This window comes from Cyrtonyx montezumae, unplaced genomic scaffold, assembly GCF_038088225.1.
Source record: "Cyrtonyx montezumae isolate F1298 unplaced genomic scaffold, pur_monq_1.0 scaffold_11, whole genome shotgun sequence".
NCBI classification, from domain to species: Eukaryota; Metazoa; Chordata; class Aves; order Galliformes; family Odontophoridae; genus Cyrtonyx; species Cyrtonyx montezumae.
This window is the reverse complement of record NW_027071837.1, coordinates 15,854,651-15,877,683: the sequence shown is the minus strand read 5'-3', so window position 1 is coordinate 15,877,683 and position 23,033 is coordinate 15,854,651. Positions and strand designations below refer to the sequence as shown.

General features: G+C 49.1%; 5 protein-coding genes across 8 annotated transcripts in view; 3 read left to right on the top strand and 2 right to left on the bottom strand.

Moving 5' to 3' along the window:
- LOC136044397 (large ribosomal subunit protein eL39) overlaps positions 1-23,033 on the bottom strand; it is a 53,774-nt gene that overhangs the window by 9,150 nt on the left and 21,591 nt on the right. For 2 of the 3 annotated variants that reach the window (XM_065729706.1, XM_065729705.1), the window contains exons 1-3: positions 608-784; positions 190-296; positions 15-121 (exon numbers count right to left, since the gene is read on the bottom strand). The exons of the other annotated variant lie outside the window; for it this stretch is intronic. In XM_065729706.1, coding sequence (XP_065585778.1) covers positions 15-121; positions 190-296; positions 608-775 — 382 coding nt within the window. In that variant the 5' untranslated portion in view covers positions 776-784. Of the gene's footprint in view, positions 1-14; positions 122-189; positions 297-607; positions 785-23,033 lie in introns of those variants that run through there. 3 annotated transcript variants of the gene reach the window in all.
- On the top strand, positions 984-1,650 carry NDUFA1 (NADH:ubiquinone oxidoreductase subunit A1). Its single transcript, XM_065729794.1, has 3 exons — positions 984-1,106; positions 1,213-1,302; positions 1,555-1,650. Exons 1-3 carry the CDS (start codon positions 1,005-1,007, stop codon positions 1,573-1,575), a joined length of 213 nt encoding a protein of 70 aa, XP_065585866.1. The 5' UTR covers positions 984-1,004; the 3' UTR covers positions 1,576-1,650.
- AKAP14 (A-kinase anchoring protein 14) lies at positions 3,547-5,379 on the top strand. The gene is made up of 5 exons (XM_065729828.1): positions 3,547-3,658; positions 3,742-3,833; positions 3,985-4,164; positions 4,919-4,971; positions 5,256-5,379. The coding sequence occupies exons 1-5, from the start codon at positions 3,547-3,549 to the stop codon at positions 5,341-5,343; spliced, it is 525 nt and encodes a 174-aa protein (XP_065585900.1). The 3' UTR covers positions 5,344-5,379.
- Positions 7,475-11,267, bottom strand: NKAP (NFKB activating protein). The gene is made up of 9 exons (XM_065729681.1): positions 11,005-11,267; positions 10,633-10,713; positions 10,180-10,253; positions 9,871-9,990; positions 9,710-9,755; positions 9,368-9,483; positions 9,150-9,225; positions 8,519-8,668; positions 7,475-7,861 (listed from the first exon to the last, which is right to left on the bottom strand). The coding sequence occupies exons 1-9, from the start codon at positions 11,244-11,246 to the stop codon at positions 7,687-7,689; spliced, it is 1,080 nt and encodes a 359-aa protein (XP_065585753.1). The 5' UTR covers positions 11,247-11,267; the 3' UTR covers positions 7,475-7,686.
- Positions 11,428-17,597, top strand: ZBTB33 (zinc finger and BTB domain containing 33). Of its 2 annotated transcripts, none has more exons than XM_065729679.1 (2): positions 11,428-11,465; positions 15,479-17,597. In XM_065729679.1, the coding sequence occupies exons 1-2, from the start codon at positions 11,438-11,440 to the stop codon at positions 17,515-17,517; spliced, it is 2,067 nt and encodes a 688-aa protein (XP_065585751.1). In that variant the 5' UTR covers positions 11,428-11,437; the 3' UTR covers positions 17,518-17,597. The 2 variants fall into 2 exon arrangements, with proteins under 2 accessions (XP_065585751.1, XP_065585752.1); XM_065729680.1 differs by lacking the exon at positions 11,428-11,465 and adding an exon at positions 14,600-14,654.

Genomic DNA, 23,033 nt, shown 5'->3' with positions numbered 1-23,033 from the left:
CCAGGGCCACCTGCCTTTGTGATCCACGAAGACGTAACCGTCGAAGCGGTCTCGGAACAGCACGATGTCCTCCTGGTTCCTGAAGTTGATGTAGGCCCGGGAGAAGACGTGCGGGTAGAGGCTGCGGGGAGAGGCAGTGAGCGGCGGGTAGGCGGGGCGCGAGGCGGGGAGCGGCGGGCACGGCCCTACCTGGAGTCGTTGGCGAAGAACTCGAAGTAGTCGTGCTCGGGCAGCGGCTGCAGGTGCTCCTCCAACTGCTCTCGGGTGAGGCTGGGCGGCAGCCGCCGGATCACCACCTGCGGCACAGCACGGCGTCACAACAAGCGCCGAGAGAGCCGCCGCCGCCCCCTTCCTCCTCCTCATCCTCCTCCTCATCCTCCTCCTCATCCTCCTCCTCATCCTCCTCCTCATCCTCCTCCTCATCCTCCTCCTCATCCTCCTCCTCATCCTCCTCCTCATCCTCCTCCTCATCCTCCTCCTCATCCTCCTCCTCATCCTCCTCCTCATCCTCCTCCTCATCCTCCTCCTCATCCTCCTCCTCATCCTCCTCCTCATCCTCCTTCCCCTCCCCCGCCTCCAACCAGGCCCCGCTCGGGCCGGGCCGCACCTTGCTCAGCGTCTCCTTCTTGTCCTTGGGCCGCTCCAGCCGCTCGAGCTCAGCGCCGCCGCCGCCGGCCCTCCCTTCCGAGCCCCCCACCGCCCCCGAGCCGGCCCCCGGCCCAGCGGGGACCCCGCGCCGCTCCTTGGGCCTGGCGTTCTCCTTGTCCTCCTTCATCCCGGGCCGCGGGGCAGCGCCGCGCACCGCAAGGCGCCCATTGGCCGCGCGGCTTTCGCGGCTGCGCCTTAGCGGGACAACAGCCGCGCCCGACGCCGCCCCGCCCCCACGAGGCCTGGAGGACCCCAACTTCCGGCGCAGTTCTTTGCGCTTGGAGGACTTCCGGTGCGGGGCGTGCTGGGAGTGCCCTCAGGTTGCTGAGCGCGGCGGTTGTGGCGCTGCGGACGCGATGTGGTACGAGATCCTGCCCGGCATGGCCATCATGGGGGTCTGCCTCAGCATCCCTGGACTCTCCACCCTGTATATGCACCGCTGGTGCAACGGCGGCAAGGTCAGCGCTCCCGGGCTGCCTCGACCCTCCGTGGCACCCAGCTCCCCTTCCCCCCGCCCCGCTTTCCCTGTGCCCCTCCGTGACGCGCAGCCCCGCGTGCCCGCAGGAGAAGAGGGTTGCCCGCTATCCGTACCAATGGACGCTGATGGAGAGGGACCGGAGGCTGTCGGGGGTCAACAAGTACTACGTGTCCAAGGCAGGTGCTGGAGCCGCGGCGCCGGGAAGGGCCGTGTACCCTGCACGGGCACGGGTCGCTGCGGGAAGTTGCTCTGAGTGCTGCTGCACGGCCTGCGGGGATGTGGGTTTTGTTATAAGTTACGGTTTGGGTGCGTGAGGAGTGTGGATTGGGAAGTGGCACGTTGAGCTGTACGCTGCTGCCCAGCAGGCACGGTTAGCTGGCAGCAATTATGCATGTACCACTGTTACTCGTTCACTCTTTCTTTTTCAGGGTCTGGAGAACATAGACTAAAGCAGCACACTGCAAAGAAGCCACAGATGTGTGTACAACGATCTAAGTCTCTAATAAAGATACACATGTATTTAATCATGTTACCTGTGTGCTGTAAGCTTCAGATGGAATTAGCGTCCTCTGGAAAGGAGAAATTGCCAGGTGAAAGATGTCAGGTGTGGGCGTGAAGTGCTGCTCTTGTGTCACTTGTTGCAGATGAAAACAAATGACATTATACTGCACTCAGAAAATCTAGAACATATTTATTTATATAGTGTAGATTATAAGGTAGTGATTAAAGCAACTGAACAAGATTTGAGATGACGGGATACACTTGGTTATTTACTGCATAGAGGATAGGATAAACGCATAGGAGCCCCTCCTATGGGTCATGAGGTTTGGAGCAGACCTCCTTGCTTGAGCCATGAAGGTAAAGAGCCTAAGCACAGCTGGGTCCACTCCTACTCCTAGATTTAGTGAACAGTTTATGTTTGAAGGATTGTATGTGCACAATCAAAGAAAGAGTCTTAGTGAAGCAAGTAGAGTTTACAACCAATCTAAGATGTGATCTTAGCAATGCTAACTGAGCCTAAAATGAACTGCTAGTCACTTACCAAGGATCTGGATTGGCATGGTGTTGAAGTATGGGGTCTCTGCACAGGTGTAACCTCAATAGGTTTTCCTGCTCATGGGGAGGTCTTGCTGCCGTGCAGGAGAGCTCAAGGTAAGCTCTAGGCTGACTCCTGGGGTAAGATGATTAGCTCATAGCCATAAATTTGCTTTTTAGGCACGTGCTCAATTAGTCTTCAGCTGTTGAACAAGGTGTTTCTATCAGCTCTTTCAGCCCCCCAAGTCTGAGGCAGATTTGTGGTCGTTAATCTGCTTTAGTGAGAGCATTATCAGTACTATTGCTCGTTGCCCACCTGTGCAAGGCCTTGTCTGTAAGGGCAGGTCTAAGGAAAGGAAGGCAGTGGCAGAGAGCATACTGTCACATCACCACAGCGAACACTGAATCAAGTGTTTCACTGTAAGGCATGGAACTACCAGAAACAACCAGATAGTGGGCAAGGCACTGTCATGTAAATGAGAAATTTCTGAAACCTTTGAGGCTGGAAAATTAAGTCTTAGCTGCACAAAGGCTACAGAAATGGCACCAGCAAACAACCCTTGTACTGAGCATGCCCAGCACTAGAAGTCACTGTGTGTTGTTTATGGCTAAGCCTGTTTCTGTTCCACAGGAGTGCCTCAGTGATTCATTTTCCTTTATTGTCTTGTAGCCATGTTGAAAAAGTAACAAATATTGCGGGAATAGAAAATACACGGATGTAAATAGAGCTCTTGTGTATTTACACCAGCATAACTGACAGCAAGCGACACAAATTTGCGTCTGCTTTCCTGTGAAGGGTGGCTGGGATGTGACTGAGAGTTTCTCAGTCCTCCTGAGCCATACATCCATCATGACTTGTGTCCCCAAGCAGGGCCAGCAGTGCCCGACACTTCTCTGGGAGTACTCTGTGCTCAGGCTCTTTGAGAAGGTGGTTAAATCAGGTCTCTCAGCTGCTCAGGCTTCCTATGTACAGTCAGCCTTGTGTTTGCACCATGACAGGCTTGTCAAGGTTGCCAGTTTGTTCCTGTGGTAACATCCCCTTGTCACGGAGGAGCAGCTGCTGGGGATTTCACACCCTGCGTTTTGCTAAAATGTCTGAACTCCTTTCCATCAGCAGCCTTCAGGCTCTGAGGTCTCGATGCCAAGGTGCCTCTGTGCAGCAGGCAGTCCTGGCTGCGTTTGCAGAGCACAGAACTGCAGGCGGGTTCTGCTCCCAAAGCGTGTGGCCTGTTGGCTCACGGGTTGCCGTGCAACAGAACACAAACAGTGCTGGAGGAGCTCCTTCAGACACTGCCAGCCACCACCAAACCACACTCCCCAGGACATTCCCCTGCCTAGGAAGGGCATTTCCAAAGCTACAGCTTCTCTTTCCAAAGGTGAAAGCAATGGACGAGGAAAAGGAAAACGCTTCCATTGAGGAGGTAGCGCACGCGGTCGTGGAAAAGGCGATATGTGCAGCACAAGAATATTATCTAAACAACGTGAGGAAAGAAGCAGGTAGGGTGCTTGCTCTATTTACCATTTCTTGCCATGTGTCACAGCTTTCCCAGAAGGATTCCACAGCATTTTGTCCTTTTCAGATGCTGAATATGCTGTCAGAAATATTGAGTGGACAACATGTGAAAACTTCACAGTGGAGAGGGGACAGCAGCAAATTGAAGAATACATTTCTGTGAGTGACGATTCCAACCACCCAGTTAGACCGTGCCCTCTTACTGTGCGAACAGCGTGAAAAAAAAGAGCACCTCAGTTCCTTTTAGCACTTCTCATTGGTTATCTCTGCCAGATGGAAGTCATCTTAGCACCCTGTGTTTGTTCAGCAGATGTGGGAGCTACATGAGAGCTGGCTTCACTGCTCAAAGTTTCTCTGGGAAGAAGATCTTCAGTACAGCAAGAGGTACCATTACAGAGTTCTCTGGAGCATCCCAACACGCAGGAAACCCATCCCACTAGCAACAGCAAGCACCTATTTTGTGATAGAGATCTCCAAAATCAAACCCATCGTAAGTATTCAGAAGCAGTGCACAGCAATCCTTTAAGGCACAGTCACACACCAGCTTTGCTTACCTTGAATGAGACAAAATAGTAATATAAACAGTTCTAGCCTCTAACAACAGATCTTTGGAGTTTAAGTTTGTAGCTGTGCTCCAAAGGGACCAATTTTATCATCAAGACCACATTTCCTATTTTTACCTTGGTATCACAGTACTGAGCATACAATGTCATATTCTGGGAAAGGCTTGAGAATACTAATTCATAAGGCATAAATGTATTTCCTCCTTTTTACCTTTAAGTTTCCACTGCACTTGTTACTGAAATTCTTTAATTAATCACGTTATGTACACTTCCACAGCACAGTATTCACCTGTACAGTGGTATTTTGTGACTCAAGACCAAACCAGACCTACACAGTGTAGGCTTCTATGTCCCCGCTCAGAACTCACGCTTTGTCGTACTGTACCTTAGCCTTTCTAGCTGGTGGCTATGGACTCCCAGGCAACCCAGAGATCGCACCCAGTGGTCACAAGGCTTATCCAGGCACAAATTTAACAGTGGGGTTTCTGAGCCATTCCCTTCAGAAGAGAAAATTCAGAGGCTGTAAACCAAAATTTAAAATGGTGCTAATCTCTATCAGAAATGTTGCACAAGAACAGAGTTGTTTTTAAAAAGGTCGATGCTAGTTCTCCTCAGACCAAAACATTTGCTTTTTTTGGTCCTGTAGCTCACTGTGTGAACTTCCCCCTGTCTCTCTTGCAGACCCTGCCTGTGGAGGTATTTTTCTTTCTGGAGTCCAGCAGGCTGATGCACAGGTACACACCGTTACTTTTCCATTACTGCCATGACTGGGGAGGTTCTAGCAAGCTTCCCCTTGCCAAAACAGGCAGGAAGCTTGTTGTACGTGAAATGCTCACACTAATATTAGAGAGGCAGAGGAGGACATCAAAAACTTTGTTAAGCAAAACCGAATGACCCTGCCTTCATTCCACCACAAGCGTGAGCAGCCACATCTGCATTCTACGTGATGAGTTTGTAATAGCTATATGCAGTTCTAGCCAATAGCTCTGCTATTTATCCTTCTTACTCTCTCCTCCAGACCAGGGCACTGTCGATTTAGAGAAAAGTGGTTGAAGGACATCATTGAAACTAAAATCATACTCAGGGAAAGGTTTAAATTACCATGAACAGCTCCAGCTCACCACCACTCCGTTGGTATTTTGTGGAGAGTCAGTGCAATGAAGGAAAAACCAATTATTTCTTCTTAACTTGTGGATTACCTCAGAGGTGTGGAAACAACATTAAATCTGTATTAAATCAACTATGGGCTGAGCTGGCTGCTGGTTTTACATGACAGTCCCTTGTAGATACGGGTGAGTGCAACAGGTCAGACAGAACCAGGTTCCAGAATGTAGACAGGAAGAGGCAGCTGGGCTGGGTGTGCCATTTGTGAACACCAGACCTGCAGAACTCTAGGGCAAGAATAAGTTATTGGACTTATTAGGGCAAGGAAGCAGTTGGATGGTCACAGACAGAAGGTCGCGATCAATGTCTCTGTGTCCAGTGTCCCTCAGGGGTCCATCTTGGGATTCAACATCTCTATGAATGACGTGGATGATGAGATCAAGTGCACCCTCAGCAAGTTTGATGATGACGCTGAGTGGTGCAGCTGACACAACAGAAGGAAAGGATGCTATCCAGAGGGACCTGGACAGGCTTGGGAAGTGGGCCCATGAGCAGCTAATGAAGTTCAACAAGGCCAAGAACAAGGTGTTGCAATTGAGCCGGGGCAATCCCAGATACATATATAGATCAGGAGAAGATTGAGAGGAGCTCTGTGGAAAAGGCCTTGGGGATTCTGGTGGACAAAAAATCCGGACATGAGCCAGTGGCATGGTCTTGCAGCCCAGAAGGTCAAAAGTTGCATCAACAAAGGGGTGGCAGCAGGGCAATGAAGGGGACTGTCTCCTTCTGCTCTGCCCTCGTGTGGCTCCATCTCGAGTACTGAATGCAGGTCTGGGGCCCCCAGCACAAGGATGTAGGGCTGTTAAGACTGGATCCAGAAGATGCTCAAAGGGCTGGAGCACCTCCCCTCTAAAGAAAAGCTGAGGGAACTGGGCTTGTTCTTCCTGGAGAAGAGAGGGCTCCGGGGAGAACTCACTGTGGCCTTTCAGTACCTGAAGGGGCCTATAGGAAGTGTGGTGAGGAACTCTTCATCAAGGAATCTTCCCAAGGGTCATGGCTTTAAATTAAAAGGAGAGAGATTAGGTTAGATATTTGGAGGAAATTCTTCACTCATAGGGCTGTGAGGCCCTGGCACTGCTGCCCAGAGCTGCAGGTGCCCATCCCTAGAAGTGCCCAAAGCTGGATGGGCCCTGGGCCCTGAGCTGGGGGGAGCAGCCAGACCACTGCAGGGAGTTTGGACTGGATGATCTTCAATGCCCCTTCCAGCCCAAGCCATGCTGTGATTCTATCAATGTTTGTGTAACAAAAATAAAGTAATTTCTGCTGCCAAAACTACAACATAGAGATGAGAAGAAGAAAAAAAAATACCCTCAAGAACACACTCCATTTTTAAACATGTTTCAGAAAAAATAACTCCCTTATTTTTGGAAATACACAGTTGAATCAGAGGTAGCCACCACAGAAATAGCCTTCCAAGAACAGTTATAAGAGAACCATGCTGTACTATTGAAACAGACCAAATAAAAATAACAGAGGTTAAAATAAGACTTTAATCTTGAACATTTCCACAGATAAAATAAAATAAATTGAAAGATATTTCCTTGTTACCACCTGTCTACAACCAGGTTCCAATCACTGCACCCCACTGCTCCAATACCTATGTATAACATAGCAGAAATAGAAGCAAGCAACTTATTTGTTTACCACAGGTTTTGGTAGAATCAAGATCAGATCCTGCTACTACTGTTACTGTCATACCCCAGTTGCAGTGTGCTTCCTTTAAAATAACTGAAGGTAATCTGTATTAAATTACAAACTTATTTCTATTTACAAGTGTACTTGGAATCACAAAACAAACTCAACTTTGTTTTGAGGCAAAAAATAAAATAAAATCTAAGACTTATGAAAAATACATAAACAGGAATTTAGAAATTCCTTAACTTTCCCAACCATCCGTAGCAGCTTGCTTGTGATGGCCAATCTACTCTCATTAGTGAGAAAAAAAAAAAGCAAAACAGCACTTATCAGCATGAGCAGCATGTCCCAAAGTCTTCCTGTGGAATCCACCTGCTTGTCCAATTCAATGTGAGTGCAGAGCACTATTACCTCCAACCTTCCCTGCCTGTTCCTTCCCTATACCTTCCAATTTACAGGGATTCCTTGCAGATGGTGAACAAATCATCCAAGAAAATCTGATAGAAGTAATCCTGTTTTCTTGATACACATCATCAGTTCCTGGGGCTTGGTCCTGTTGGGTGAAAGGCACTGCAGCACTTTTCAACTCATGGCTGGAACAGTTCAGCTGCTGCTCGACAGCACCGATGGTGCACAGATCAAATGGGGAATCATTTTTCTTCTTTGCCCTTTGTCTTTCTGTAGACCATCTCTCGAAAGCTTGCAAGGATCTTATTCTCTCTTTTTCTCCTCTCCTCCTGGTTGAATGATGCCAGAGCTCTCTTTTCATCTGCGCTGTAGATTTGGTTCTCTTTACGCAGACGCACAGCTTCCATTCGACGATGTCTGTGGAGCAAAACATACGTATATACATAAGCATTATATACATAAGCATGGGCAGAAGGATGTAATGCCACACCACAGCTTTCATCCATTAACCAACCTGAAAGTTTAGAGGGGCTAATAAACAAAGACACCTAAACTGGGAAACCCAACCCACACAGAAACCTCCAAGGAATGAACACGGCTCAGTTGACTTCTGAGGGTGTCTGCTCTCAGGCAGGGAGCAGGAAGTCCCTCATGCTCCCAGGGTGTCAGGGTGCTAGCTCGTCAAAGTAAAAGTGGAACTCCTCTTGCACTGGTAGAAAAAGAAGGTATGGCCAACCTTCCACGCTGATTTGTCTCATACCGAAGAGACAGTGCACAACCTCTGCTGTCCAAACATACCACCCAAATGCCATCAGAGACAAGCACCTGATTTGAAACGAGGAGAATCAGAAGCATACTAGCTGGAAATAATTTTTGTTCCTCGGGAGAAAGTGCCCTTAAGAAACCGTGCATCCATATAGAGAGCAGCAGAGTTCAGCAAACATCCGTGGAAGTGGACGGAGCACCTGCTCTTCCGAGCTTTCAACTAGAGCTTGGAAACAGCTTTTCAGCAGGCCAGCCAAGGAGGCAGCTTTGGAAAATGTTACTGAAACATTACCATCATCAAAAACATACCTGCTGCCACTCATCACATAACCAGAGCTCTCAAACGATGCGATTTCTTCACTGGTCAAACCAATCTCACCTCTCCGAGGTATGCGTTTTCCTGCTTTTACATACTCTGCCATTGCTGCACCTTCACCTGGCAACAGGGCATGCCCATAGCTAAATAAACAGAGACAAACAGCAGGGATTTTAATCAGTCTCGAGTACAGTGAGTCTGAGCTAACCATCCAGCTTCCCTAATCACTGCTAGCTACAGCTGCATTTAAGGACTTTCCTACTCTTTCCCATTTTGTTCTTATGGCTAATCTTGACAAGAGCACTTTACATAACCAGTATAATAAATGCTGGTTAAACAGTAATGAAGGCTGTATAAAGTCACAACAGTGCAGAGCATTAGAGTAAAGGCACTTCACTGAAGTTAAAGATCAATTAATTTTCTACAAATCCAGGCTAAAAATCATGAAACAGACTTTCCTACTTGAACTCACGTCAGAGAAAAGACCAGCACCACTACAACTTCTGTCTTCACTTCTGGTCCAGCATCCCTCTCTGACACAAGTCACATTACAGTAACAGCCTTCTTGAGCAGAACCACGCTACATTTACTTGATTTCATCAAGGTATAATTTAGAGTACTCACTTCAAAGGTCTATCATCTTGAGACGCATGTGTTTTGGGAGCTTCTGGTCCAATCAAGCTATCAGCTTCCATATTTTCTGCAACCATCAAACAGCGAAGCAGATTAATACTATGCCTGTTATTCTTTATTATCAGAACAGTCAACAGGCCAGCAAACTCTTAAAAAAAAAGCATGAGAAGAACAGCAAGAAGTTTCAAGCCAAGTTTAAGGGAACCTACTTGATCTCTCAATCCAGAGATCTTCCCCTTGAAGTGTTTCATCATCAGAATCTTCACTGCTCGAGTCACTGGATTCCTTCCGGCTCTTTTTATTTTTCTTTTTCTTATACTTCTTCCTGCAATAAAGTCAATGTAAGCCACAAAATCTAAGACGAAAGAACATGCTAGGAGTCATATTCAAGTTACAAATTTCTCAAGGTTCTGTACATTGGAAGCCAGTCAAATTATGATTGCTCAACAGCATTTATAGCCCTAATTACAAGAGTGCTCAGCCTCCCCCAGTTCCTCCTCAGACAGTGCTTAAAGGCAGATGCAATTCCACGTAACAGCCTGGAAACTTACTTCTTGTGCTTTCTTTTCTTCTTTTTGCTTCTCTTTTTATCTTCATCTGGAAAAAAAATGAAAATTAAGCATCATCAAAAAGAGTATACTGTGAATAAAAAACCACCTCCACCTGTATGCCTTAGTACACATCTTCTTGGATGTCATTTCTTCTTTCTTACCACTGGAGCTCTGGTCGGACTCTGACTCACTGTCACTGTCCTCAGAATGTTTTCTGTGTTTTCGCTTGGATGCCTTCCTCTTTTTCTTTCTTCTTTTCCTCTTCTTCTTCCTTTTTTCCTCTGGAATGTTTTCAAAAGATAATGTTAAGAGAAAGACGAAGACCTACTTCTATGTGCACATCTGGACCTTCTCAAAGCAACAGGGCCTATCACACTCACTTCAACAAAGTGAACTTCTTGACAGCAGCAACAGTAGGTTCTAGTTAGCTACTGGTTATCAAAATGAGTTGTATAAATAAAGCCAAATACCTTCTGAGCTGGAATCTGAAGAGCTACTCTTGGATTTTGCCTCTTCATCTTCTACTGGTGTATGTTCATCAGAACTGAAGAAAAATAAGTTTGCTCTTTAAAATCTGTTTTTATCTATTTAGTAGCTGAAGATCAAAAGCACACATACACCTGAACACACACTTGCAGATTTTGAGCCAGTACCTGCAGCAGAGCACACTGTGCAACGGCCAACGTGCAAGAGAACAACTGCTTTCAGAACCAAAGCACGATGGGCAACTGAGCTACATATAATAAATCACACCTTGTGTAAATGACACACTGGGATTGCTTTAATAAGTTCAGTTTGCTTATATTGGTTCAGAAGCTTCTGACATAATGAACTGCGGTGATTAGGGCAGTGCAGGGCTAATGCATTTTTGTAAACTCTAGAGCGAGTATAGTAACAAATAGAGAAACAAGAATGTGCCTTACTCGGGGTCAGGAACCTTTGGGGAAAGCCCCCAGACTTCAGGTGCGCCCAGCTCTCCAATTCTCTCTCTCTCATTCAGTCTCCTGGAACGAAGAACACTGTTACTGGACGCTGACTAATGCACCCAGCAAGACATGTCAGATGTCACACTTAAGAGCACGTCCTACCTTCTATAGCAGCTAGAGAAAGGGGCTTAAAAACCAACCCCAACCCAACCCACGTCTCCAGGCCCTGCGGGCAGAGGCCGCCCCGGCACACAGGAGCTCGGGCACTGACAGCGGTTTCCAGCCGGCACCGCTACGTGCCGCTCGGTGACCGCAGGCAGGGAGAGGTTGCAGCCCCGCCTGGCCCCCGGTTCCACGGGCGGTACTCGCCTCTGCCGCAGGATCTCCTCCTTCTCCTTCTCGTAGTACTCGGGCCAGGCCTTGCCGTGGTGGTGCCCATGGTACGCGGAGGAGCGAGGTCCGCCGGGGCTGCGCTCCCGGGAGCGCGACCAGCTGCGGCTCCGCCGGTGGCAGCCGCGCCGAGAGCCGTTGCGGGAGCGGGACCGGGAGCGGCGGCCGCGGCGCTCGGGGCTGGCGGCGGACGGGCTGCGGGAGCGCGACACCGGCGCCATGATGGCGCGGCGGCGCTTCCGGACGGCGCGGCGGCACTTCCGGCGCGCTGCGCTGCCGGGGGCGGGCGGGCGGCGGGGCGGAAGCGGGGCAGCCCCGCCCGCGGGGCGCAGCGCCCCAGCCGCCCGTGCGGCAACACGGCGCCGCGGCGGCGGCGTTCCCGGAAGCGGCGGCTCCGTCAGCTCCCGGCGGAATGGAGGCGCGGGCAGAGCCGCGGACAGGTAAGGCGCGCCGGGCGGCTGCTGCCGAGGGTCCGGGCTGCCGGGCAGCGCTGCGCCGGCCTGGAGCCGGGGGAGACGGGGGGGGGAAACGGTGCGGATCCCCGTGAGGAGGGAGAGAGCGGAGGTCCTGGCCGGGGAGCGATCCCCAGTTCCCGGCGCGCTGCTCTCCCGGCTGTCAGAACAGCTGTGTTAGCGCGGGTGTGTGTGACTCGGGGCCAGGCCGGATGGTGCCGGAGGTTTGCGCGGGACGGCTGTGATTTACGCGGCTTTTGCCCGCGGCAGGGTCATGTGAATGAGACGGGTGGAAGCCTGCAGTGGCTGTCATTCTGCCAGCTGCGTGAATCCGCGCTCCGTGTCTGTGCTTCCCGGCTCGGGAGGAACCCGGAACGCAGCCCCGTCCCCCTCCGCCTGTGCCATCTCCCGGGAAGGAGCCCGGGCCCTGCACCCGTAGCATGACACGCAAGGTTACGTCACCAACGGGCAGAGCTGGATGCTGCCAAGCCACATTTCCGGCGCCGGGACCTGTCCCCATGGTACCCGGAGGTGCAGCTGGCCTCCAGCCAGGGCTTTGGCATCGTGGCTGCAGTCCCAGCTCAGCGTGGTGCCCTGCACTGAGGCAGCTCCTGGAGTGAGGCAGTGGGCACCTCCATCCCAGTGCCTGCCCTGGCAAAGCAAAGACTGGGATATCTGGAGTACTGTAAAGTGAAGCATTTTCACACGCACAGGTTATACAATGCATACACAAGCATGCAACAGCATCTGCAATTACTGCTGCAGCCAGTGAGAAGTGCCACTGGGCTCTAAATGCAGTTGTGTGAGGCTTTATGTAATGGACTTGTCAGGAAAAACACTTTCTGAAAATCCCTCAAAGGATGAATGATGGAAATGGGCATTTTATACTCTTGCAAAAGCATTTGAAATTCCACAGTGAAATAATATTTCTGTTCCTGAAAGCAGACTTAGCTAGTTTGTTTGGCTTGTATTGAAATGCCCAAGCAGAAGTACATTGGCCTATTCATCCGGTGTGATTTGTTGTAATGCAAAATGCATTTTTCATGACAGAGAACATTTCTTTCTCTCTTTAAAACAAGTCTTTAAAACAAATCTTTGTTCCCACAAACTTCCATTATACAAAAGAGTGCTCTTGAAATTGCTCATCTGAGAAGTTGGCGCTGAACTGCAGATCCTTTTGTTCTCCCCTCACAGAGGCACCCACATCACTTCTCGACATTTGTACTTCTTATTTATTTAGACCCCGTTCCAGACCTTTGGGATCATTTCCATGCATCAAAATAAGATTTTGCTTTGTAATTCTTACCTGCTATACCTGAACACCACCTTAGGTTGTATGCTGAAGTGTCCTTGTCAACATCTTAGAAAAAAATCTTTCATTTAATTTCTCACTGTATATATATATATATATATATATATATATACACATGTATATTATGTGAGTGAAATCACCAAACACTTTCTAGGCTCATCTGAAGGTGACTTGCTGAATCAAAGTCTATAACCACACAGTAGTTATAAAGCAGGTATTTTATGCAGTGCTGTGCACACACTGGGTGCAAGAGGGGTAGCCCCACCTAACTTGCACACCAAAGAGAGAAGCAGCTATACATTTAAAAGCATAAATCATGCATATTCACTACATTTCTGGAAATCGGGATGGGTTATTACAGTTAACTCCAAGAAGTCATTTCCATGAGACCTGCCTTGAATTCCTTGGGATGGGCACGTGCTGTGCCTCCTGGTGGTCGTGGGTCCTGAAGGGGAAGGCCATAGTTCCTCCTCGCTGTGCACTTTTCGCTGCAGTTGGAGTTGCTGATCCAGTTTCATCTGGTTGTTGGCCTTTTGCAGCTCTGCAGTTTCAGCTTGCTCCATTGTGATAGTCTTCTCAGTGCATCCCATCCTCTTGCTCAGTTCTTGTTTTTTTTAACCCGTTCCTGTCTCAAGCAGTTCAGAGCTCACTTTTGAGAACTCCAGAGCATCGCTCCTTCCAAATCAGTGCTCGTCTCATCTTTATCTGTACATTCTCCTGCTCGTTTTTAGAAAGGGGACTGGCAGTGATCAGAAGAAACCCGTTAAATCTGATGGATGAGAGGATAAAGAATGGTTTAATTTTAATCATCAGACATTTCTGGAGGAGAAAAAAACACGATGTTATTTTCATTGGATATAACTTCCTGTATAAAAATGACCGAGTACCTGCATCAAAGGAGACAAATCAAAGGGAGAGTTCCACGAGGAAGGAGAGCCTGCCTTTCCAAACCCTGGTTATTCTTTCCTGTTATTCTTTTTCCTCGCTCAGCTCTCAGGAAAGGCCTAGAAAGAAACAGAAACTGGTTTTGTAACATTTCAATTGGAGACCTCTCTTCAAAGAGGCAGTACTGCTGCAGGCTGTGCAAAGGCAGGGAGCGGGCACGTTGCAGAGGATTTTCTCCCTAGAAGGGCTCTGAAGGCCGGGCAGGACCAGTTTGTTACTGAAGTGTGCAGTGGGACTGCTGACATTGGTGGCAGGCACTGCGGTGTGCTGGCTGTTTCAGCTGAAGCTGACAGAAGGGTGTTTGGTCTTGGTAGATGTGAGTCTTCAGAAACATCCAGAACACCACGGTTCGAACGCAAGGAGCCTGTAGGAACAAAACCAAGGAACAGGTCAGGAACTGCAGATAAAACGTGGCACGATCTCAGTTCTCCTTGAGCATTCACCAGCACTGTTGCCAGCAGACTGCATGGCAATGGTGTGCGATGTGCCCGAGAGACACGCTGCATCCCGGGACTCGTGTGTGCGGCTCCTCCACGGCACCAGGCACGCAGCACAGCAGGCCGGGCTGCAGCACGACCCTCCGGCTCCTGCCGAAAGCTCGAGGGTCCTCGCAGCGCTCGGTCCTCCACAGCTCCGGGCAGTGGGAGCGCGGAGGCCGCCGGCCGCCCAAGGCCTCGATGGAGGCGGCTGCTCCCGTCCTGCGGCCTGCACTCCCCTCGGCCCGAAGGCCGCCGAAGGCGCTCGGGTCAGGGAGCCGAAGGCTGCCGAGCGCGCTCGGGCGGAGCGCCGGGACCGCAGGGCAGCGCGGCGCAGCGCCCCCTGCCGGCCGCGCTCAGGGGGCGGCGCCCGAGCCCGAGGAGCGGCGGCGGCGGCGGCGGGGCCCGGTGCCCGTGAGCGCGGGGCAGGGCGCCGGGTGCCAGGTAACGCGGGCCGCAGCCCCGCTGTCCGCGCCGCCGGCCGCCCTTCTCCCCCGCTGCCGCCGCCGCTGGGGGCCGCTCCGCCCGCCTCGCCTCGAGCAGGAAGCGGCGGCGGCGGGCACGGCCTGGCCGCGCGGCGGGGCCCCCTGCGCGCCGGGCAGGCCGCGGCTCGCAGCCGCCCGGCCCCGAGCTCGTGGGGAACTTGGCGGGGCCGCGGGGGGTCGGGGAGGGCCGGGCTCGGGCGCCGGGACAGCCGTCGGCCCGCGACCGCCCGCTCGTGCCCGCCCGCGGGCCGCGGGGCGCCGAGGTCAGGCGGTGCCCGGGCCGGGTCCCGCTCCCAGCGGGAACGAGCCCGAGCTGCGTGCGGAGGGGAGAGATGAACGCTTGTGAGGGGCAGGAAGGTGAAGGGCCGACGGCGCTGTCTGCACCGCGGGCGGCTGCCTGCCCTGCTTGGCATTGTACAGCCGGTAGAGACCTGGGTGCTCCCGAGCTGCTTGCATCTGTGTATGGAATATATTCACCATGAAACGTCTATCGGTGTTCAGCCTTTTGGGGAAGCCCAGTCTCTCGTATTCTTGCTTCTCAAATTTACCTCATTTGGCGTTGAATCAGGTTTTCCACCTGGTGCAAACAGAGGGCTGCACGTGCCTTGTGTGGACAAACACTGCATCTACATAGAGCTGTGGTATAAGAGCTTATGAATAATACCTCATGCTGAGATTTGTTTTCTCAAAGGACGGAGTCAACTGTAAACGCGGGAATATTGTCAGACCATTAAAGCTCTAAGTCTGCGGTTTTGCTTGATCCCTGTTACTTTCTTTTTACAGGAATGGAGGGGGAAAAACTGATTTCTGCAACGGACACGCAGTATTCGAGTTCGCTCCTTCAGTCTTTGAATGAACAACGTGGCCATGGGCTTTTCTGTGATGTTACTGTTATCGTGGAGGACCGGAAGTTCCGAGCTCACAGAAACATTCTTTCTGCCTCAAGCACATATTTCCATCAGCTTTTGTCGGTGGCTGGGCAAGTGGTTGAGTTGAGCTTTGTGAGAGCTGAGGTTTTTGCAGAAATACTTAATTATATGTATAGTTCCAAAATAATCTCTGTTCGAGCCGACTTAATTGAGGAATTGATTAAATCAGGGCAACAGCTGGGTGTTAAATTCCTGGCTGATCTGTCCATAGCTTCATCCAATGGAGGAAGCATGCCAGGCGAGGTCAAAGACCGTGCTTCAGAAACTTCAGCTTCTGGCCCCACTCAGAAGGATGCTGAAACACAAGTACCTGCCTTCAGGCAGGAGGGTAGAGACGTGGCGGGCTGGATGCCAGTTATAACCGAATCCTTCTCCCTGCATGGCATAGCCTATGAGAGTCCAAAAATAACAGTGACTGATTCAGATGATGATGATGATGTCATCTTTTGCTCTGAGATTGTTCCCCCAAAAGAATGTACTAAAGACACAAGTGCTGCAGTCCAGAGCCAGCCTTGCCCAAACGCACCTGGAGTTTCTGACCAAAAATCGTGTGGCAGTGGTGGCCCCCCGCTGTTCACTAGCACCACGTCAACTCAAAAACTTACTTCCTCTGCTCATCAGCTGAATCCAAACCAAACACTGTCAAGTGCTGAATCACTTGTCCCCATGACACCGCAGCATTCGACAACTGAGCTTATTTTGCTGAATCGGCCCCCAGTTAACCCCCCACCCAGCAGCAGCTCCTCGCATCAAACGCACGTGCCCCCTACAATTAATTTGGTTGAGGAGAACCAGAAGCCATCTGATAAAGGTCCCTCAGCTGAAATGGAAACAGCCACTGTCGATGATGTAGAAGAGGTGGCTGAGGATGGCGATGTCGTTAGCTCCTCTAGCCCTAGTTCAGTTGGCAATAGCTCTTCAGTTCCGCAGCCGTCTGTACCCAAAGCGGCGCCCTCTGAGGGATCGGGAGTACAGAAGAAACAGGTAGTTACATTTCCACAAGAGCAATCTTCTAAACCTGGAGAATTTAAGATAAAAATCTCAGATGTCCTTACTGGAAACAAGAAGGAATTTGGTCCAGGTATAGCATCGAAACATGCGGCAGAAGGGCAGAAAATCATAACGCTAGATACAGCGACCGAAATAGAAGGCTTATCCACGGGCTGTAAAGTTTATGCAAATATTGGTGAGGACACTTATGACATAGTCATTCCAATTAAGGACGATCCTGAGGAAGGAGAAGCCAAGCCTGATGAAACCCCCAGAACATCTGATGGTGATTCCTCAAGCAGGAAGCGCATGAAAGTCAAGCACGATGACCATTACGAGCTGATAGTAGATGGAAGGGTCTACTACATTTGTATTGTATGTAAGAGATCGTACGTGTGTCTGACGAGTTTACGGAGACATTTTAATGTGCATTCCTGGGAGAAGAAGTATCCGTGTCGATACTGTGACAAAGTTTTCCCTCTTGCAGAGTACCGTACGAAGCATGAAATTCACCACACTGGTGAGCGGAGGTACCAGTGCTTGACATGTGGCAAGTCTTTCATCAACTACCAGATCATGGCCTCGCACATCAGATCGGTTCATAGCCAAGACCCTTCGGGAGACACCAAGCTTTATCGCCTGCATCCCTGCAGGTCTTTGCAGATCAGACAGTACGCCTACATTTCTGATCGCCCCAGCAGCTTACCGGTAATAAACGAGAACAGAATCGTCTATCGCGTTGACGCGGGAAAGGATGGCACTGAAGGAACAACGTCTAGTTCTCCAGCCAAACAGATGAGCTGGGATGATATTTTCGTTCCACAGGGAAATGATGCAATTTTTAAGCAAAATCAATCAGAGGGGAGTACTGAATTTGAGTTTGTAATACCAGAATCTTACTGAAATGCATTATGTGCTGGGAAAAGGCTTCAGTGAGTACATACCGCAGCTTTGCTAAACCAACTGTTAAACTAATTGTAAAACAAGTTGTTCAGAGTGAAAACATGTTGGAGGAAGTCATCAAATGGTAGTACTTGGATGGATCGTTAGTAGCTGCAAGGAATTTGTGCAAGTGATTTATCAGAAGGTTTACTTGAATACAGATCAAGACATTTCCAAGGGGCTGGCATTGTTTGATTAGAACGTGGGGATTTGTGGCTGGAAAAAGGCACAGTTTTCTCCTAAAAAGCTAGAAATCTAATTTCTAAAGAAGTTCAAGGTATTTCCTATACCCATCCTTAGATGAACCCCTTCCTCTGTGTTAGCACTTTAATGCTGAATTGTGCTTCATCATTCATGAAGAAAACGATAAGATTTTTCATGGTGGTGTTTTAAGTATCAAACCATTGACAAGAATCCCAGGCCTTGTCTTACTTTTCTGAGTGATGCGTTACCGCAAGGGTCCAAAATGAGTGATGCAGTAATTTGGAGCAGTGCATTTTTCAACTAGCATCTTAGTTGTGCTTTTATAAGCAATACAAACCATCTGTCTTCACGGAGGAGTTCTTGCTGACAAGAGATAATCAGTTTGGGCTAACTTGAACACTTTTATTTGTGCTAGCCAGTATGTAAGTGGGATAGCCAGTGTCTGGACCATTCTGTTTCATGTTTTCTATCAGGGAAGAAGTCAGTTGCTCAGTGGTGGAGAAACCTAGAACACTTACAGACTTTTGTTTCCTTTAAGAAGGGTTTCAGTGTGGTATAAAAAAAAGTGTAATCCCCACGATACCCCAAGCCTTCAAAATTTGCTTCTTACAATGGAGAAATCCTCAGAGCTGCATCAGTGCTGAGTCTGCTGAGGATCTCCAGGTCTCTTTGGCTACAACTTGAAGTGGAATTGTTGATTTTCCTGTTTCTGGGGGGTGTAATCTTGTGGTAATGATGTAATCAGTGTTCATAAGGTCCCCACCATCCCATATACTCCACTGTATCACGTATCATCTCTACAGTTGCCTGCTTGTCATCTTCTTTCACTTTTAGGCTGCTTCTTTTGCTCCTTTTCTTTTTCTCCTTATATTCTTGGACAGATAATTAGGAGAAATCCAACAGGAGCAAGAAACAGGAGACGTGGGGAGCAGCAGCTCTTTTCCAGAGTCATAGCACTTCAGATTTGGTGGCTTACTCAGTTTTTCTAAACAGTAAGATGAAAACTGCTCAGAAATTCTAGTGATTACTGAGAAAGATTATTATGCATAGTACTAGTTATCATAACTTCTCATTGCTTAAACCTTTTTGTTCTCATGTTTCATGTAAGCATCTCGATCCTCTGACCTTTGATGTGAAGATTTTAGTACGCAATATCCTTGACAGAAATCTATCTATATGGTTAAATGGTTCCATACAGCTTATAGGTCCATAGATTCATAAGGTTGGAAAGGACCTACAAGATCATCTAGTCCAACCATCCTCCTATCACTATCCCTACCCAACTACTAAATCAAATCCCTTAGCACCTCATCTAAATGCTTCTTGAACAGCGCTAGGGATGGTGCCTCAACCACCTCCCTAGGCAGGCCATTCCAGTGCCTGACCACTCTTTCAGAGAAAAAATGTTTCCTCGGGTCTAATCTAAATCTTCCCTGGCACAACTTGTGGCCATTCCCTCTCGTCCTGTCATTATTTATCAGGGAGAAGAGGCCCACCCCCTCCTCACCACAACCTCCCTTCAGGAAGTGGTAGAAGCTTGAGCCATTAGGAAGGGTGCTGGAAAGGTGGGAGGAGAATCTCTTTTTACATGTGTTACTCAGCACTTCTGTTTCATTGGCTAAAAATGTTACACGTGTTGTTGTTTCCCAGCCTGTGTTGGAACCCCCTTAGAATGTACATGTATTTGCATGTAGTCTGAGATGGCATTTGGGCAGCCTCGTGGGAGCTGCTTAGCGGCGGCCCAGCACAGCAGGCCGTGTGCTGCGTCGGAACGTCGTGAGCACAGCGGATCTGTTGTGGATGTGGCACGTGCAGCATGAAGCACACACTGCAGGGTGTGCGTTCAGTTGGACTGAAAAATGGTGGCTATCAAGATTTGCTGCTGATGTACTAAAAAGTTAAGATTGTGCCTACTGAAGGTCTCTTTTGGGAGGAAAACTGGAAAATGAGGGCTTGCAATGGCATTTTTTGCTGGAAGACTCATGTGCGCACGTGTCTCAGGGTCTTCAGTTCTCCTTGGGAGTGATTTTTGATATCCAGGAGTCCAGAGGTCACACAGAGTTGTTTTTTAAATTCACTTTCACTATTTATTGATTTGGAAACATGTCAGATCCCTTCTTTTTAACCTTTTTATGGGGCCATGAGCATTTGTATGCCTGGTTGTTGGACTTCTGTTTGTTTTTAACGTTAAGCTTCCACTTTAACTTAATGATAGCGTTACGTGACTCCTAAGCAGTCGGCCTTGGGGTACAGACAGGGAAAGATTGAATCTGAAAAAGCACTTGCATAAAAGTCGACCATTTCAGCAGAGCACTCACAAACCTCGTGGCCTTTCCCACGCAGCTGACAGCCTGAACGGATCCACCGCAGAACGCACGAACGGGGACTGCGTCGGCACTGTATGGTTTCTGTGGAGATTCATACGTAGCATTCCAGTATATGAATGAAATAAAAACGGAGATGAAAAAAACTGGCTGCTTATTTATTTCGTACCGTTAAAACATGCAGCTTAGGAAAAGGTGCAGAAGCTGACAGCTACACGCGAGCACTGAGTGTGACAGCTCTTACCTGTGGATTGTTCCGCGTGAAACACTGCAAACTTTTGCCACACCTGTAATGTATATACTTGTACAGTCTTTCTTGAACGTACTTTTTAAAGTTGCACTCTACTTTTCATTAATTGACACTTGATATTAGTTCTTAGAGCTTTCTATGGGAAAAATAAAAAGTTTAATTCTAGAGATGTGCAGCATGCTTCTTTTTAGTGACAGATCTGCATTAAGAGTGTGGCCAGCAGGTCAAGGGAGGTGATCCTCCCCCTCTACTCTGCCCTGGTGAGGCCTTACCTGAATTCTGTGTCCAGTTCTGGGCTCCCCAGTATAAAAAAGACAGGGATCTCCTGGAAAGATTCCAGAGGAGGGCTACAAAGATAATAAAGGGCGTGGAACACCTCCCTCGTGAGGAAAGGCTGAGAGACCTGGGGCTGTTCAGCCTTGAGAAAAGAAGACCCAGAGGGGATCTGATCCACGTCTATACATATCTGAGGAGCGGGAGGCAAAGAGACGAGGCTGGACTCTTCTCAGCAGTGTGTGGTGATAGGACGAGGGGAAACGGCCACAAACTGAAGCATAGGAAGTTCTGCACCAGTGTGTGTGGGAACTTCTTCCCAGTGCAGTGACGGAGCACTGGCACAGACTGCACAGAGAGGTGGTGGGGTCTCCTTCTCTGGTGATGTTCAGGACCCTCCTGGACGCCTACCTGTGCAACCTGGGCTGGGAGCTGCTTTGCAGGTGGGTGGGACTCCATGCTCTCTGAAGGTCCCTTCCAACCCATACAGTTCTGCTTTGCTTTTCCCTGTGGGATGAAGCTGGGGGAGCACCTGGGCCTTAATGGAATTAAAGACACCAACACTGTTCTACAACCACCAGCCTCCCAGTACAGCAAACACTGTTGGTAAAGGGACACAGTATACTGACTTCCACAATGAATGCTTATGGTGCTCACAAAGCACAGAACTTGCTAGAAGATCAAATGCAGCTTATAAACACTTAGAAAAGTCACAGCGTTTTATTTGACCCTGGTAAAGTAATAAAAGGATACAGATGGTTCACACATCAACATTTCCATAAGAAATGATGAGCACAGTGCAGAACGTTGCATTCACATGAGACACTTTTACTCAAGCAGAAGGAAACACGGAATTCAACAGAAAAACAGGTCGTTTTTTTATTGTGACAATGGCCTCATCGCGTTGCGGTGAATCTAAAGCGGCGATGTAATTTCTGCTTAAGTATTCCTTAGAAAACAAGAACTCTGATGGATCATTTCCTAAGTTCGGTGCTTTGGTCAATTCAAACCTGGTGACACAATTGTTCCCTTTTTGTTTCTCTGCCACTCAGTGCTGTTCCCCTCCAGAACTGCCCGTCCTGCCCTGCGGTGCCCCGTTCCCCTGAGCACACAGGCACAAATGGCATCGCGTGTTTGGTGGTGGTGGGGCAGGGCTGGGACCTCCTGCTTCAAAGATGCAGCAACACCAAACGTTCTGATTTGAATGAACGTGGCCTTCACATTCCAGGTTACCTGGAGTACTGTGTCCAGTTCTGGGCTCCCCAGTATAAAAAAGACAGGGATCTCCCGGAAAGATTCCAGAGGAGGGCTACAAAGATAATAAAGGGCGTGGAACATCTCCCTCGTGAGGAAAGGCTGAGAGACCTGGGGCTGTTCAGCCTTGAGAAAAGAAGACTCAGAAGGGATGTGATCCACATCTATAAATATCTGAGGAGCGGGAGGCAAAGAGACGAGGCTGGACTCTTCTCAGCAGTGTGTGGTGATAGGATGAGGGGAAATGGCCACAAACTGAAGCATAGGAAGTTCTGCACCAGTGTGTGTGGGAACTTTTTCACAGTGCAGTGATGGAGCACTGGCACAGACTGCACAGAGAGGTGGTGGGGCCTCCTTCTCTGGAGACACTGAAGACCTGCCTGGATGCCTACCTGTGCAACCTGGGCTGGGAGCTGCTTTGCAGGGGGGTTGGACTCCATGCTCTCTGAAGGTCCCTTCCAACCCCTACAGTTCTGTGATTCTGTTTGTGGGTAGTTTTGAAATGGCATACAATCTCTTTATATTATATTTTACCGAATGAGATCTTGTTAAAGTGCACAAGGCTCTAATATGTTATTTTCAGTATGCAGATTTCCAAGAGCTGCACTCCAGCTATGCGCAGTAAAACAGAACACCACCAGGACGTGTTCTGCACGCACTGCTGCTTTAAATCTATCCCACAATGGTGCTCCTTCCCCAGCAACTCCTTCTCACTTGTTGCTGGACAAAAGCTACATTTGCTTCGGGAGTAACAGTGCCATCCTTGAGCAGGTTACCATCCCGACTAGCAGCAGACAGCAGAATGAGAAGGTGAGCACACAGCCTAGCCTGAAGGCTTTGCAAATGCATAGTATTGAGAACAGCATTAAAGTGTGATGTACTTGGAAAAGTGAGCTCAGGGACTTAAGAGTTCATTTTCCATTTTGACAACACTCCATATTTTTTTTTTAGATTAGAAGTAGAGAAGGGGCCACAGCTTAATATGTAGCTGTTGATTTTTTCCCTGCACATGGACCTATTTTATATTCTGCACACCAGACTGAGCTGTTGGGTACCTTCTTGTCTGCACCAGAGCTGAATGTAAATGCAGGCAGTGTGGGATTAGGGCCAGCAATCTGATGCAAAGGAAAGCCCATTTTGGGGAAATAAGGAATGAAATGTCAATACCTCAC

Bases quoted from the DNA above. Each gene is read 5' to 3' on its own strand.
- NDUFA1 (XM_065729794.1), top strand. From the start codon at position 1,005: ATGTGGTACGAGATCCTGCCCGGCATGGCCATCATGGGGGTCTGCCTC. The intron at 1,107-1,212 runs GTCAGCGCTCCC...GCGTGCCCGCAG, and splicing joins GCTGGTGCAACGGCGGCAAG to GAGAAGAGGGTTGCCCGCTA. The intron at 1,303-1,554 runs GCAGGTGCTGGA...TTTCTTTTTCAG, and splicing joins ACAAGTACTACGTGTCCAAG to GGTCTGGAGAACATAGACTA.
- AKAP14 (XM_065729828.1), top strand. From the start codon at position 3,547: ATGGACGAGGAAAAGGAAAACGCTTCCATTGAGGAGGTAGCGCACGCG. The intron at 3,659-3,741 runs GTAGGGTGCTTG...TGTCCTTTTCAG, and splicing joins CAACGTGAGGAAAGAAGCAG to ATGCTGAATATGCTGTCAGA. The intron at 4,165-4,918 runs GTAAGTATTCAG...TCTCTCTTGCAG, and splicing joins TCTCCAAAATCAAACCCATC to ACCCTGCCTGTGGAGGTATT.
- NKAP (XM_065729681.1), bottom strand. From the start codon at position 11,246: ATGGCGCCGGTGTCGCGCTCCCGCAGCCCGTCCGCCGCCAGCCCCGAG. The intron at 9,756-9,870 runs GTAAGAAAGAAG...TTTTTTTTCCAG, and splicing joins GTCCGACCAGAGCTCCAGTG to ATGAAGATAAAAAGAGAAGC. The intron at 8,669-9,149 runs GTGAGTACTCTA...CTGTTTATTTAG, and splicing joins CAAGATGATAGACCTTTGAA to CTATGGGCATGCCCTGTTGC.
- ZBTB33 (XM_065729679.1), top strand. From the start codon at position 11,438: ATGGAGGCGCGGGCAGAGCCGCGGACAG. The intron at 11,466-15,478 runs GTAAGGCGCGCC...TTCTTTTTACAG, and splicing joins GCGGGCAGAGCCGCGGACAG to GAATGGAGGGGGAAAAACTG.